The 14,910-nt window shown below is 41.1% G+C and overlaps 2 protein-coding genes across 2 annotated transcripts; one reads left to right on the top strand and one right to left on the bottom strand.

Annotated features, from left to right (window-relative positions):
- Positions 1 to 115: 115 nt before the first annotated feature.
- On the bottom strand, positions 116 to 1,985 carry LOC122649347. The gene is made up of 5 exons (XM_043842596.1): positions 1,893 to 1,985; positions 1,702 to 1,758; positions 1,476 to 1,522; positions 538 to 1,196; positions 116 to 267 (listed from the first exon to the last, which is right to left on the bottom strand). Exons 1-5 carry the CDS (start codon positions 1,983 to 1,985, stop codon positions 116 to 118), a joined length of 1,008 nt encoding a protein of 335 aa, XP_043698531.1.
- Positions 1,986 to 4,036: 2,051 nt separating this feature from the next.
- On the top strand, positions 4,037 to 5,958 carry LOC122641658 (CRIB domain-containing protein RIC4-like). The gene is made up of 3 exons (XM_043834949.1): positions 4,037 to 4,259; positions 4,338 to 4,463; positions 5,589 to 5,958. The coding sequence occupies exons 1-3, from the start codon at positions 4,139 to 4,141 to the stop codon at positions 5,822 to 5,824; spliced, it is 483 nt and encodes a 160-aa protein (XP_043690884.1). The 5' UTR covers positions 4,037 to 4,138; the 3' UTR covers positions 5,825 to 5,958.
- The last annotated feature ends 8,952 nt before the right edge of the window (positions 5,959 to 14,910 follow it).

Genomic DNA, 14,910 nt, shown 5'->3' with positions numbered 1-14,910 from the left:
AGTTCTGCCTTTAATTTTATTATTTCTTCTTCAAGCTTGGCACATTCATCAACTTTCAAAGATAAGTTAATGCTAATATCTTCAGTCATCTTCTGTGTATCTTCAATGGTGAGCTTTAGTTGACTGATTTTCTCTCCAACATCTTGCTTCTCTTTCTTTCTATCTTGAACTCATTTAAGGTAGTATAAAAAATAGTTTTCAGATCTTCAGCTTCTGATTCTTCATCCTCATTAGATTTTTCTTCCTCTTCTTGATGGTCATTGCTTGCTAAGACCATGAACATTAGTTCATCATCAGAGTCTTCAACTTCTGTTAATTCTTTTGAAGAGGTGTCATCTTCTTTTGTCATCAAACTCTTTTTCTTGAAAGTGTCATTCTTCTTTGAAATGAACTTTTTCTTTTTAAAGTTGTTCTTGGAGGCTTGACTGTCTTCATCATCTGACTCAACTGTTTTGCCCTTCTTTGGACACTTAGAGGCAAAATGTCCTATACCTCCATGATTAAAGCATTTCAAGGGAAGTTTTCCCTTATATTTACCTTTACCATTCTTGAACTTCCTGGCAAGGTAGGCAATAAGCTCATCATCAGAATCTTCATTATCATTTTCTTGTTTAATTTTCAACTTCTTCATGGCTTTAAATGCAACCTCCTTCTCTGTGGATTTAGGCTTCACCATTCTCATTTCATATGTAGTCAATATACCATGCAATTCATCTAAACTCAACTCATTCAAGTTCTTTGACTCTTCTATAGCAGACACCTTTGGGTTATAGAGATCCGGCAAGGACCTGAGAATCTTCTTTACTACCATTGCATCCTTGATTTTCTCACCAAGACTTCTGATGGCGTTTATAATTTCATTCACTTTACTCATGAAGCTCTCCACTATATCTTCATTAGACATCTTCAAATTATCAAACAATGACCTATAGTATTGTAATTTTGCCTCTTTGATCTTCTCATCACCTTCATGGACATTCTGTAATTTGTCCCACACTTCTTTAGCAGTCTCACATCCAACAACTTTGGCAAACTCAGTGTTGACCAATGCACTCAGAAGTACATTCTTAGCCTTAAAATTGTTTTCATACTTCTTGAGTTCAACTGTATCAGTTCTATCACCCGTAGGAATTTTATATCCATTCTTCACAAACATCCAAACACCGTAGCCCAATGATTTCAGATATGTCTCCAACCTGATGCGCCAAAAATCATAACCCGTTCCATCAAACTATGGTACCTTGTTATGACTGTAACTATTGTTGCTATCCATCCTTCTTTCTCTCAGCTCACTATCTCAAGTTGTTAAGCTTCAATTAACAAGGTAACTTAGCTCTGATGCCACTTGATAATCCCAGGTGCACTGAGAGGGGGGGTGAATCAATGCCTTAAAAAATAATCCCGTAGCAATAACAATCACACACACAGATTGGCCAGGGCAGTCCCGTAATTACCAATCACACATGCACATCTACCTCGCAACCACTGTGTGGTCAGGTCTACCAGACAATGCACCACCACTCTACAACAAACACACTCCAAGAATACGAAAACAAAATAACAAGCACACAGTACACCAAATATACGTGGTTCGGCCAAGCTGCCTACATCCACGGAGGAATACCCGTAAGGATTTCGTATTTTCACAAATACTCAACTCGAATTCGACTACTACAATAGCCCAGGTGCTACAACACCTACTTCTGACTCCGCAACAACGAAATCTAGGGCTACAACCCCAATCCAATCAAGCCCCAACTTGAATGGAAATACAATATGAATATAAAAATTCAATTACAAGTCCCTCCCAATAACATGAACAAAAAATTAGGATTCTTTCAACATGAATCAAACCCTAAATATCAAATAGGACTTGTGAAACAAAAGATTACCTCTTCGTGAGTAATCCCGTGACTAACCCACTGCTTGAAGCCTTCCTGATGTCGTGCACGTTCTCCAACGTTTAAAGCAGCATCTCCGATCATTCAATCAAGGTTTTTCACAGTTTTTGACGTTTCTGACATATTTCTTCTCTTTCTCACGTTTCCAATGTGTTCTCCTTGAAAAATTATGCAATTTAAAAAAAAAGAACGACTGATTTGGACTCCGAATGAGAGAGATATTGCCTTCCAAAGTTAGATGATCCAAAATGGCAAGTGGAGGGTGGAAATGTAATATTCAAAAGTATTTGTGACAATCGGCAAGGCACGACTTGGGTTTCAAGATTTGTCGAGAAATTACTTTCCCAAAATTATGACAGCTGTACAGCACTTACCCAAAACAAAATTCAAACTTCAACAACCGTACTACTCTCTTGAAGAACAATGTTATGGTGTATCGCGTAGCACCGTGCACCATCAAAGGCAAGCCAATCAGAGAGCTCGTGATGAACATCCAATGGCCACCATGATTCTGTAATTTTATAAAACAATGGGAAACATCTGTCGACAGTAGCACTTTAAAGAAAAACGACCAAAAAATTGGCTAAGTATAAAACTTTTTGCCTATGCCAGATTTGCTACATTTTTGCGCGTCAACACGGAAACAACTGTAACTTTCTCGTCCAACACTGAAATGATGCGAGACTAGTTGCGTTGGAACCATGACTTGACGAACTTAATTTATTATGAAGACCACTTCACCCATAAATACCATTAAACCTTCCAAAAATGATCTTAAACTTACTGCCATTGTATGAACCTATGAAATCACAACTTTAACAATATGAAACCTTCACCTGCTGCTTCGCCCCTTTTCCAAACACTATATAAGGACTTAATAAGCTGTGAAATGGTGTTCTTCAAGTGTGGGTACCCCTGTAATCTTGTCAAATGACCAAAATACCCTTATAGCCGTGTAGATGACTATTTGACCATTTCAGCTCTTCCAACTCATCAAATACCACTGCCGCATCATCAATATAGATAATAAGGTTGCCAACAATGACAACACCACTCCAGAAAACCTCAACTGACCCGGTTGACCAACAGTAACTATTGAAATGAGAGTAATTTGGTAATTTGGATTCCAATTGAGGTCAAATCGAGTGATAAGAGAAACGAGTCGTATGAGCCTCATGAGGATGTGTGTACCTGTGCCATCAAAACAATGACAAAGCACAAAAGAGAACCCTTAATTACAAACTTTCTACCATGGTTCTAGTGCACAGTATATCGATACGGTATCGGCTTGGATCGGCTGTGTCAGACAAAATTACCCTAAATCTTCTTAAAAATAAGTTTTTTGATAATTTTATCCCTTATTCGTATCGTGCTAACGATACGGTATCGGCACAATATTGGTATTAATGACTAGCAAAAGCAATACATATTGCCTGATACGGGCGATACGATACCAATACTTAGAAACATGCTTTCTATGGCTCCTCACAATCATATCTAACTAGTAAGAAATGTGAAAAATTGAAAAATAAAATAACTACGAGAGAATATTAGAAAACAACCCCCTCAAATTAATAAATCAGTTACTTAGTTTGCATCAGAAGATCAAAACAACCTTCTAAGTCCCCATCCATGCTTAACTATCTTATTTTACCCACTTCTTGTAAACCAAGAAATACTATATCCCATCTCCATTAGAGAGAATTTGAGTCTTAATAAGTGAAATCCCTTGTGAATTACTCTACGGTCCATATTGAGTTTCTCTTTTGGAAGAAGTCTTAACTTAAGTAAAAACCAAGAGACAAAGGAAAATGACATAAAGGTGGCTTGGTCAACAAGAGAGGCAAGTAAACTGAGGAGCCCACAACTCATTTGTTAATTGAGAAGAGGAGTTTAAATAGAGAAAGTGTTTGCTAGCTCAATCTGACCTATTAAATGGACGTGTAATCAGCAAAAAGGAGTTTGAATTGCACAGTTTAACCTACTAACAGCTCCATTAACCCACTCCATCACAACACAGTCTCTCTCTCTCTCTCTCTCACACCAAACTTGTCTGAATCCTACTTTTTCATACTTAAAATCATTCTAACTTGGCAACAAAGGCAACAATTATCATCCAATATTATAAACCATTTTGAGTTCACATATTCCCGAACCTGAACCCACCACCACATCCCTTCCTCTTTCTTTGTTCCTCCTCTTTTCTATTTCTTGTTCCCTGTTCTGTTCATGAAGAGATGAGAGATCGGATGAAGGGAATCGCTGTTCTTCCCTTCTCCATCGGCTGTTTCTCCAAATCAAGTGTCCGTGTGAGCGCTAACCACCCTAGGAAACTAGAAGCAACTCCATCTATATCAAGTATGTACTCTCTCTCTCTCTGTTTACTAGTTCCTGTAATGTGGGCTTATTAAGTCTTGTACATGCATTATTGTGAAGGAGAACAAGAAGGGGAGAGCATATCTGGTGATAAAATAAAGAACTTGCTGGCTCTTCCAAAGCGTAACATCTCATCCGGGTTACAGAGGTTGATAAAGAGCTTCAAGAGCTTCTCTCATATATTAGGTAAGTGGTGTATTAAGCTTCCATCTTAAAACCAATTGGTTCAAAGTGGGGTGGCCTCTGGTGGCTCTTGTACTTGATAGTCGGAGCACCCACAGTCGATGTGGGATTACCTCAATACTCCCCCTTACTTGCAGGTCTTCTTGTGGGCTCTGTCTTCGTGGGTGGAGCAAGGCCCATCATTGACGGAAACCCAACGTACCTGCTCTGATATCATATTAAGCTTCCATGTTAAAAACAATTGGTTCAAAGTGGGGTGGCCTCTTGTGGCTCTTGTACTTGATAGTCGAATCACCCACAGCCGATGTGGGATTACCTCCATATAGGGGTGTCAAAACCTAGCCCGAACATTTGAGATCAACCAAAACCGACCGAAAAACCCGAGACCGAACCGAACCTTATTGGTTCGATTTTGGATTGGGGTATGACGGGACCGGTTGAAAATCGGACCGCACCGGACTGACCGATAACAAACCGAAAATCGAACCGAATGAAACCGATAAGAAAATAATGAGTATAAGGTTATGAATCATTGAATTGATTTCAATATTAATGAGCAAATTTATGGTTGTAAGATAAATTGTTACAAAACAATGGGTATGAGGTTATGAAAATAGGGAAATTGATTTGTATCAATGCTTGTTCCATTGATCTCCTTTTTAAGTGTGGGGCTAATGAAATATTTTATGTAGTTGAAAAGACAAAGAGAAGAAAATAGGCACAAACCGAACCCAACTTATGTTTAAAAAAATCCGGTACCAAACCGAATCCAAACCGATATCAACTCGTTATCATAAATCGAAACCGACACGAAACCACACTGCACCGAAACCAAAACCGAGCCGAAACCGAAAAGTTCGTATTGGATTGGTCTCGGTTTCTCTAAAAGCCACACCGAAACCGAAAAACCCGAACCGAAACCAGACCAAACCGACCCACTGACACCCCAACCTCCATAGTAGGTTACAAAGGGATAATTAATTCTCCAAGATTGATGCTGTGAAGGCCCAAGCAAGAATTATGATTGCATGGACTTATATATGTGATTTGTCCAGCAAATCAACCTTCTATTTATTTATTTATTCTTATTTCTTCTTGTTCTTTAATTTTCTGTCTTCTTTATATCAGTGTACAAAGATGAGGTTGAAGAGATGGATATGGAAATAGGGTTTCCGACGGATGTGAAGCATGTGACACACATAGGATGGGATGGTTCTGTCACCACCAACCCCTTGAAGGTCTGGGATACCCTCAAAGCTCCTGAAATGATCTCCCTCCCTAATATCTCTCTAAAGCAGTTTGAGTTAGCCATGGCTGCACAGGCTGATGCATCTTTTGCTGTTCGTTCTTCTGTAGTTTCTTAAAACGATTGTTTATGAGGATGAATGATATTTGGTGGTGATTATTAATTATAGTGGTGATAATGTTTTTGGTGATGGGGTGGACCAGGAAATGTATATTGCGGGATCATTTTGGTAAATTGGAACCTTCTCCACCTTAACTTTTATAAACTTCCACTAAATGACAAAGACTTCACAACCTTGAGTCTTCTCCACACTTTAATGTGGTATTCGGCTCTCCTCCAGCCGTGGCGGGAGCTGGAGGATCCAGCCCAGCAAATACAGGGGTGTTTGGGTTATTTTACAGGTGCCCCCTCCCTCCCTCCCTCCCTCCCTCCCTCTTTTTTTTGCTGGGCTGGATCCTCCAGCTCCCGCCACGACTGCTGGAGAGTCAGGTCTGAAATTAGAGGGACAGGAATCAGTTATTGGGGGAGAAAGCAACATTCAATTTGTATCGAAGAAACTGAAAACCAAGGGGTGCACAAGCCCTTGGTTAAAATTTTTGCGTGTTAGTCTTGACTTAAAACAAAACGAACAACAAGCTTAGCTGACCACGAACAACCCATTCACAAATAAAATGATAATCAGTTTCTATGTGATGGGTATGAGTGTGAAAAACAGGATTTGTAGCCAGAGACAAATTATCATAGAACAAAGTAGGTGGGGATCGAATAAAAAGACCAAAATCTCATAAAGATATTGCACCTAAGTCAAATCAGCAACAGTGAAAGAAAAAATTTGGTATTCTGCTTTAGTGCTGCTCTTGGATACCAGAGGTTGCTTCTTAGAATCCCAAGAGGTAAAATTATTGCCAAAAAACACACATACTAGAATTGGAGCGGCAATCATCACGATCACCAGCCCAATCTGCATTTGAGAAAGCTCAAAGTTGGAATGTTGTGGAAGGACGAAACTAAAAGCCCAAAGTAAGAGTTCCTTTCAAGTGACGTAAATTAAAATGAGCTTCACAGCTGCAAAATGAGTAGAGGTAAGAATTTACCAAAAAAACATGAGCAGAGGTAAGGGGCTGTTGTATATGGGTTGTCATTTTGGCAACCATAGCCACGTGTCAGTTCACTATGACAACATTCTCAGATGCTAATTGAGCTGGTAGTGTTGATGATATAAAGAGTATAAGCGGTGGAGATTTTTATTTAGGAAAAAGTCTTGTAGTTTGGTATAGCAAGAAGCAAGAGTCAATATCATTGTCTACAGAAGAGGCAGAATATATTGCAGCAACGGCAAATTATACTCAAATGCTATGGATGAAACACCAGATAGAAGATTTTGGTAAATGGAGTGTTTCAATATTGTGTGCCAGTATGAGCACAATCAACATTTTAAAGAATTTTGTCATGGAATCCAGGACAAAACACATCGATATCAGATAGCACTTCTTGAAGGAGAAAGTAGCATCAAATGAAGTGAAGTTGGATTTTCTTCCCACTTTCGAACAGGTAGCTGATATTTTCACTAACTACCCAGAGAAAATTTTGAGTAGCTCAAATGCAAGCTTGGGAAGTCACTCTAAAAACAAAGCAATAGATGGCATGTGGACAGGGGGAGCACTGTGTACTTTCTTGTATAATGGCAAACTTGAGCTACATTTTGAGGCCCTTTGTGATTGTTATCAAATGGGGGAGAAGAGCCACATCATCAGTAGTTCTCAAAGGGGAGAGAGATATCAGATTTATGGGGAGTGATACTATTGTCTTCTTCGTGGTGATGTTGATGAGTTGAGAAGTTGCCAACAATTTCAAAGGGGGAGATTGTTGGGCATGTTGAGTTAGAAAACATTCAGACCAAGTGGCAAGCAGTAAGGTTTCATTTGGTGAGTTGTCATTGTTGACAACCTTCTTGGTCATAATAGAGCCAACACATAATGATGATGTGTGTTTGGCGGTGTTGGAGAGCTTGGAGTGGAGACAAGGTGAAGTACATTGTGTTTTGTTGGGAGTTTGCACATGGGCTAGACTCTCATTGGCAGCGAGTAGAAAGTTTATAGAGTTTTGAGTTATCTTTGATAGATAATCAATTAAAACGAAAAAAAAAAAAAGATTCTAGCTCTATTAGTTAGCTTCACAATGCCTCAAGAATTAGCTCAATCCGAATTCAGACAAGGACGCTATGACCTTGAATGTCGTTGCTGTGTATAGTGCCCAAAATCCTAGTTTTTTTTTCTTCTCAAAAGGTCACTTTATGAGAATTTTGAGCTAAACTCTACTTGGAAAATGTGGAGCTCTGAATCCTCTTTCATTTGGGTCAAGTATTAGGTCATTCCAACATCATATTAGGGAGATATGACTATTTTCCTAACGACACAAAAGATGGTCGAACTGTGTGGTTCAACCGAAGACAAATTTTGACTCAAGCTTATTACTATTTAATGAGTCATTAGGGCTTGAATTCTTAATTTTTTCCTATGTGCGAAAAAGAGAGAAAAATCCTAAAGAGGAGAAGAGATAGAAAAGAGAGGGAGAGACCATTCCAATCCAAGACTTTGAATCATCCATGCCTATGGTTCTCTATAAAGATTGGGTAAATGAGATAAGGTGAAAGTGAAGGGGAGAACATCGTCTACAGTTCTTCCAGTTGGAGTTACTAAGTATTGACCAATATAGCAGTTACCATTCCAGTAATGTGCTATATTGGCTATCCTTAGTTACCTTATTTGTATAAGCCTCTTACCATTATCCACCACATGTGATAATAGACACCTTCTATCATTATCACATGTAGAATATAGCAACTTCCATATCCTTATCACATGTACATCTCATATAGGATTCTAACCCTAATGGGTCACCTTGTATCTATATATACTACTCTTGTAACTGATTAGATTTCATGAATATAAACACAACCTATTATCACAACATGGTAATCAGAGCCGCATAAGCTCAAACGAGTGCCCAACCTTTTTTTTCTCTTGTTCCTCCTTCCTCTTCGTCTATCTTTCTCCAGCCATGCCGGATGATGGCGCCCTTGAAGATGCATCCTCAGGCAGTATTTTTCCTGTCACCTCTCCTACATCCATCGGACCCCCCTCTCTGCATCATGCGCACCATTACATCTCAGTAAAGCTTACCTCCAAGAACTATCTCTTCTGGCGCATTCAACTTGAACCATTCCTTGATGGTCAAGGATTGTTTGGCTACTTTGATGGAACTCACCCTTGCCCAACCAATTCAGATGGTGCTACCCAATGGTGCCACCAGGACTCTCTTATTCGCAGCCTGCTAATCGCCTCCCTTTCTGAAGAAGTGTTCCCACAGATTCTTGGCAAGCTTACAAGCAAAGACATCTGGGATTCCCTACACACTGCCTACTCCTCTCCCTCTGAGAGTCGACTTATGTCCCTCACTATGGCTATGCAAGATCTACACTAGCAACCAGATGAGTCTGTATCTGTCATCCTCAATCGTGCCAAGTCCATCTCTGAAGAATTGAGCGCCGTTGGGCAGCCTCTTCGCCCCAGTGCCTTTAACATGCATGTTTTTAGGGGTCTCAAGCCTAAGCTCTCTGATATTGTGTCTTCTCTTCTCACACGCATCACACCCATTACATATGATGATTTACACTCCATGCTGTTGAGCCATGAATTTCTTCAAGGCACCAGGCTCGCAAAGCTCTCTATCACTGATTCTTCGAAGACTACTGTCTCTCCATCAGCAAACGTTGTGCAACGCACTCCACCCAACCAGGAATCACGATCTAGCCGTGGAGGTGGGCTCCCTTACCGTGGGAGTCGGGGCCGTGACCGTTCCAACCATGGAAGTACCCATTCCTATGGCAACCGCCTATGGTGTCACTGGTGCAACCGTGACACCCATGACACATCCTAGTGTTTTGCTAAGCCTAGGAACCCTAACCTGCAGTCCTACCGTCCCCAACCTGCCTACCATTATCAACCTCCTTCCAACCCTTCCGCCAACTATACCCATTACCCACCATCTTCCCAACCTCCGTTACTACCCACTCCACCTTACCCACCTACCTCTCATCTCACTTGGTACCTGGATACTGGAGCAACACACCATGTGACACTGAACATTCAATCACTATCAGCCTACGATCCATATACAGGTTCGGACACCTTACAGGTTGGGAATGGTAAGGGAATCCCTATTTGGCACATTGGTTATGGTTCTCTCTCTTCACCCTCTTCTAATCGTATCTTGCTATTATCTGATGTCCTCCATGTTCCATCAATTTCAAAACCTTTACTTTCTATTAATTGTTTTGCTAAGGATAATGATGTTTATTTTGAGTTTCACTCCTCTTGTTTCATTGTCAAGGATCAGAGAACCAAATCCACAATTCTGTCCGGTCCGAGTGATGGGGGTCACTACACAATGCCTTCATCTCTGACTTCATCTCTTGCTACGTTCCTTGCCACCCGCACTTCACTTGATGGCTGGCATTGTCATCTCAGGCATCCTCACTCTCAACTAATTCATCGTCTCGCTCGTGATTTTAATTTATCGTGTCACACCACCAAGCTGAGTTCGTTATATTCCGCATGTCAGCTTAACAAGTCCTGTCTTCAGTCTTTAGCAGAAACTTTCTCTCGTAGTTTATTTCCTCTTGATTTAATTCATAGTGATGTTTGGGGTCCATCCCCCACCCCTTCCCCCACTGGACACCGTGAGTTTATAATTTTTGTGGATGACTAGTCAAAGTTTATTTGGTTCTATCCTATGATTCGTAAATCTGATGTTTTTCCTTTGTTTAAGGATTTCCAACAATTGGTTGAAAGGCAGTTTTCACGCAAAATAAAGTCAGTCCAAACAACTTAGGGAGGGGAATTTTGCTCACTTTCTTCTTATTTTAAGAACATTGGGATTTCCCATCGTGTCTCTGTGCCTCACACTCATGAGCAACAGGGCGCGGTGGAACGTCGCCACTGTCATATTATGGAAACAAGACTCTCCCTACTTGCCCATAGCTCTGTTCCGCGCACTTACTGGCACTATGCCTTTGAGTCTGCTGTGTTTTTAATTAATAGGTTACCATCTCGTGTTTCCAATGATGTGTCCCCCTATCAGCTCTTATTTCATCGTCCATCGGATTATTCATTCTTACGAATGTTTAGATGCCTATGTTTTCCCTATCTACGGCCATATAATGCTCACAAAATTGACTTTCGCTCTGCTCCTTGCGTGTTCCTCGGTTACAACCCAAAGCTACTTGCTTATCGCTACCCCGACCGTTCAACAAATCAAATTCGATATGTTCGTCATGTTCGTTTCTCTAAGGACGTCTTCCCCTTCAAACCCATCGCCATCGTCTCTTCCACCATTGTCCCACCCATGGGCTAGTGCTCCAATATTGATTTCCCAACTTGCTAGGGTGCCTTACCAAACCCGCATCATCCCCCAACCCACCACACCGCCACCTACAGCGTTACCAACACCGTCTCCTCCCACTTCATCCCCACTGTCCCCATCCCCACCACCAATACGAACAGCTCCATCTGGGTCCCCATCCTCCAAACCCACACGCACAAGAACCCTTGTTGATCTCTATAGGGTCACCCAACCTATCGCCAACCTCCTGCACACCATTGCATTGACCGTATCACCCCAACCCCCCACTGATCCTACTTGTTTTTCTCAAGCGGTAAATTCCAGGAATGGTGGATAGTGAAGGCCGATGAATTTAATGCATTTCTCCGCAATGGTACTTGGTCCTTGGTTCCCCACTCCCCCTCCATGAATCTTGTAGGCTACAAGTGGGTGTATCGTGTGAAACGCAAGGTAGACGGGTCTCTTGAGCGCTACAAAGCGCGTTTGGTGGCAAAGGGGTTCCATCAACAGGAGGGTGTTGACTACAGTGAGACATTCAGCCCTGTCGTCAAACAACCTACCATTCGGACTGTCATTGCTTTTGTTGTATCTAATGGGTGGCCCATACGGCAGTTGGATGTACAAAATGCATTCCTCCATGGAGAATTGAATGAGGAGGTATACATGGTGCAACCACCTAGTTTGAAGATAAATCCAAGCCCAATCATGTGTGTCGGCTTCACCGCTCTTTGTATGGTCTTAAACAGGCTCCCAGGGCTTGGTTTCAGAGATTGACCATATTTTTAGTTGGTTTTAGATTCACTACTTCAAAGACGGACACATCTCTGTTCATTTTTCGCAGAGGCCGATCCATTATGCATGTCTTAATCTATGTGGACGATATTTTAGTGACTGGAAACTCTTCTTCACAGATACAGGCACTGCTATCTAGCTTGGCCACTGAATTCTCAATCAAGGACCTTGGGCCCTTGCACTTCTTCTTAGGCGTTGAGGCCATTCCTCAGCGCAATGGGTTGCTTCTTACTCAAACACGTTACATTAATGATTTGCTGCAGCGGGCTATTATGTCTGATTGTAAGCCCATATTGACTTTGATTGCTACAAGTATCAAGCCTTCGCATACAGGGGGTGTGGCCTTCAATAATCCCAGCCACTATCGCTCCATTGTGGGAGCCTTATAGTATGTTACATTGAACCGTCTTGATGTCTCGTTTGTAGTAAATCGAGCCTCCAGTCAGACCATGCATGCTCCCACTAATGATGATTGGAGTTTAGTGAAATGGATCTTACATTACCTCAAAGGCACTGCTACATCTGGTCTTTTGTGTGACTAATCGTCCTCTTTCACTCTCTAGGCATTCTCTGATGCAGACTGGGTAGGCAGCCCTAATGATAGACGGTCCATAGGGGGCTAAGCAATTTTCTTGGGCCCAAACCTCATTTCATGGCACTCTAGAAAGCAGAAGATGGTATCTCACCCATCAACCGAATCAGAATACAAAGCCCTAGCCAATGCTACAGCTGAACTTATCTGGCTTCAATCTCTATTCAAGGAACTTGGCCTCCCTCAGACTGCAGCACCCATACTGTGGTGTGACAATATAGGTGCTACATATTTGTCAGCAAACCTGGTCTTCCATGCACGCACAAAGCATGTGGAAATCAATTTTCACTTTGTCTGTGAACGTGTTGCCCACAAACAACTTCAAGTTCAGTTCATCTCAACCACGGACCAAATAGCTGACATTTTGCCCAAGGCTCTGCCAAAGGCGCGCTTCCAGTTCATGCGAGACAAGCTAAAGATCTGATGCTCAGAATCTTCATCTTGAGGGGGTGTATTGACCAATATAGCCGTTACCATTCTAGTAACGCGCTATATTGGCTATCCTCAGTTACCTTATTTGTATAAACCTCTTACCATTATCCACCACATGTGATAATAGAAACCTTCTATCATTATCACATGTAGAATATAACAACTTCCATCCTTATCATATGTACATCTCATATAGGATTCTAACCCTAATGGGTCACCTTGTATCTATATATACTACTCTTGTAACTGATTGGATTTCATGAATACAAACACAACCTATTATCACAACACTAAGGTTGAGGTAACTCATTGAGAACATCCTTGTATTTATGATTCTAGGTTTTGATTCTTATTGAGTAAACCATTATCATGTAGGTAAAGGTTGGAATTTGATTTTGTTTATCATTATCTATAAAGTTGGGGTTGAAAGAGGTAAATCAATTTGGACTCTTGAAGCATATATGGAAGATTGCTAGCAAATATAATAGTCAGTGGGTTCATTGGATTTATTCTAGATATCTTAAAGCATATTTTATTTGGACAGTTTTGTCCCCCTTTGATGCTTCTTGGACATGCAGGAAGCTTCTTTAGATTAGGCCTCTTGCCATTACAGTCATCAAAAGTTGCATTGATGATAGAGCCCACACTCTTCTTTGGTTAGATAATGGGCATCCTAATGGAGTTCTCCTTCTTACTTTTGGTGATCGGGTAAGGTATGATGCAAGCTCTTATAGTTTGGCCCTTGTTTCTTCTATTATCTCTGATGGATTATAGAACCCACCCCCTCCTACCTCCCAAGATCTCCTCTTTGTTGGCCTCATCCTAGACCATTGCTCCCTTTCGAAGGGGAGTGGAGATGGATTGTCAAGAAGTGCAAAGGAAATTTGATTTGCTATCTTGTCGTTAAGATGGCCTTCTTTGCCACTATCTATCATTTATGGTGGGAAAGAAATAAACATTGTTGGTCTTCCTCTCTCTGCTCTTGGAATCCAATATGGAGATCCATTGACTTAGAGATCAAATTCACGGTCAATCACCCACGTGCCTCCTACCCTAACAATGAGCTAAATCGACATATAGTTTCTTCTTGGGGTCTATAGATTTGTCTCTTGTAGCTCTTCTACTATTGCTATAATTTTGTTTTGGGGGTAATTTCCCCTTTGTTAGCCCTTCTAGGGTTTGCTTCTTTATTCTTCGTCTCTTTAATGTATTTATCATTCACATAAAAAAAAGTTGGGGCTTGCTAGAGTTAGGGTTGTGGCCCTAGATATCTTTGTTGGAGCAAAGGTATGTAATAGGGGTAGAGGCTCCTTGGTTATTGTATCTCAAAATGGTGGAGTGTATTGAGCGAAACACGAAGTCCCATTAGGGCATTTCTCCGTGGATGTAGGCACATTGTCGAACAATGTTTTTTTGTGTCTCTGTGGTTTGTCTGTTATTTGGATATTGGAATGTCTTCTATAGAGTGGATATACACTATGTGGTATACCCAGGGTACTCAGGGTTATAGTAATTGGTATCGGTCGATGCCGATCCAGATCGGTCAAGTTTAGCCTTGTCTGTACTGATCCACCGATACGGGACCGGATAGGAATCGGTATTGGTCTCCATCGATACCGATATGAATTAGCTAATCTGGCTAACATGTTTAAGAAGAACCAATCTCCCACCTGCAGGCAACAACCTTCCTTTCCAGCCTACAATTTTCAAGTGCATTTTTGCCAAAAAAAATCTCAAAGAAACTAACACGAAGCTGGCCTGCATAAAGAGGAGCCCCAAGGTAAGTGATTGGCAGTTTCTTCTTGAAAAACCTAGTAACCGACTCTACCAAATGACACCTTTGTTCAATTGCTTTGCTACTCGTAACATAACAGCTTTTATTCTTATTCACAAGTTGCCCCGAAGAGTTTTCATATCTGGGTATAAAGCCCATAATTTGTTTTAGCAAGTTCTTCAGACCCCTTGAGAAAATGGTGTCCTCAACA

Source organism: Telopea speciosissima, chromosome 1, assembly GCF_018873765.1.
Source record: "Telopea speciosissima isolate NSW1024214 ecotype Mountain lineage chromosome 1, Tspe_v1, whole genome shotgun sequence".
Lineage (NCBI taxonomy): Eukaryota > Viridiplantae > Streptophyta > Magnoliopsida > Proteales > Proteaceae > Telopea > Telopea speciosissima.
Note: the sequence above shows the minus strand (reverse complement) of the source record. Positions and strands in the feature narration are given on the sequence as shown.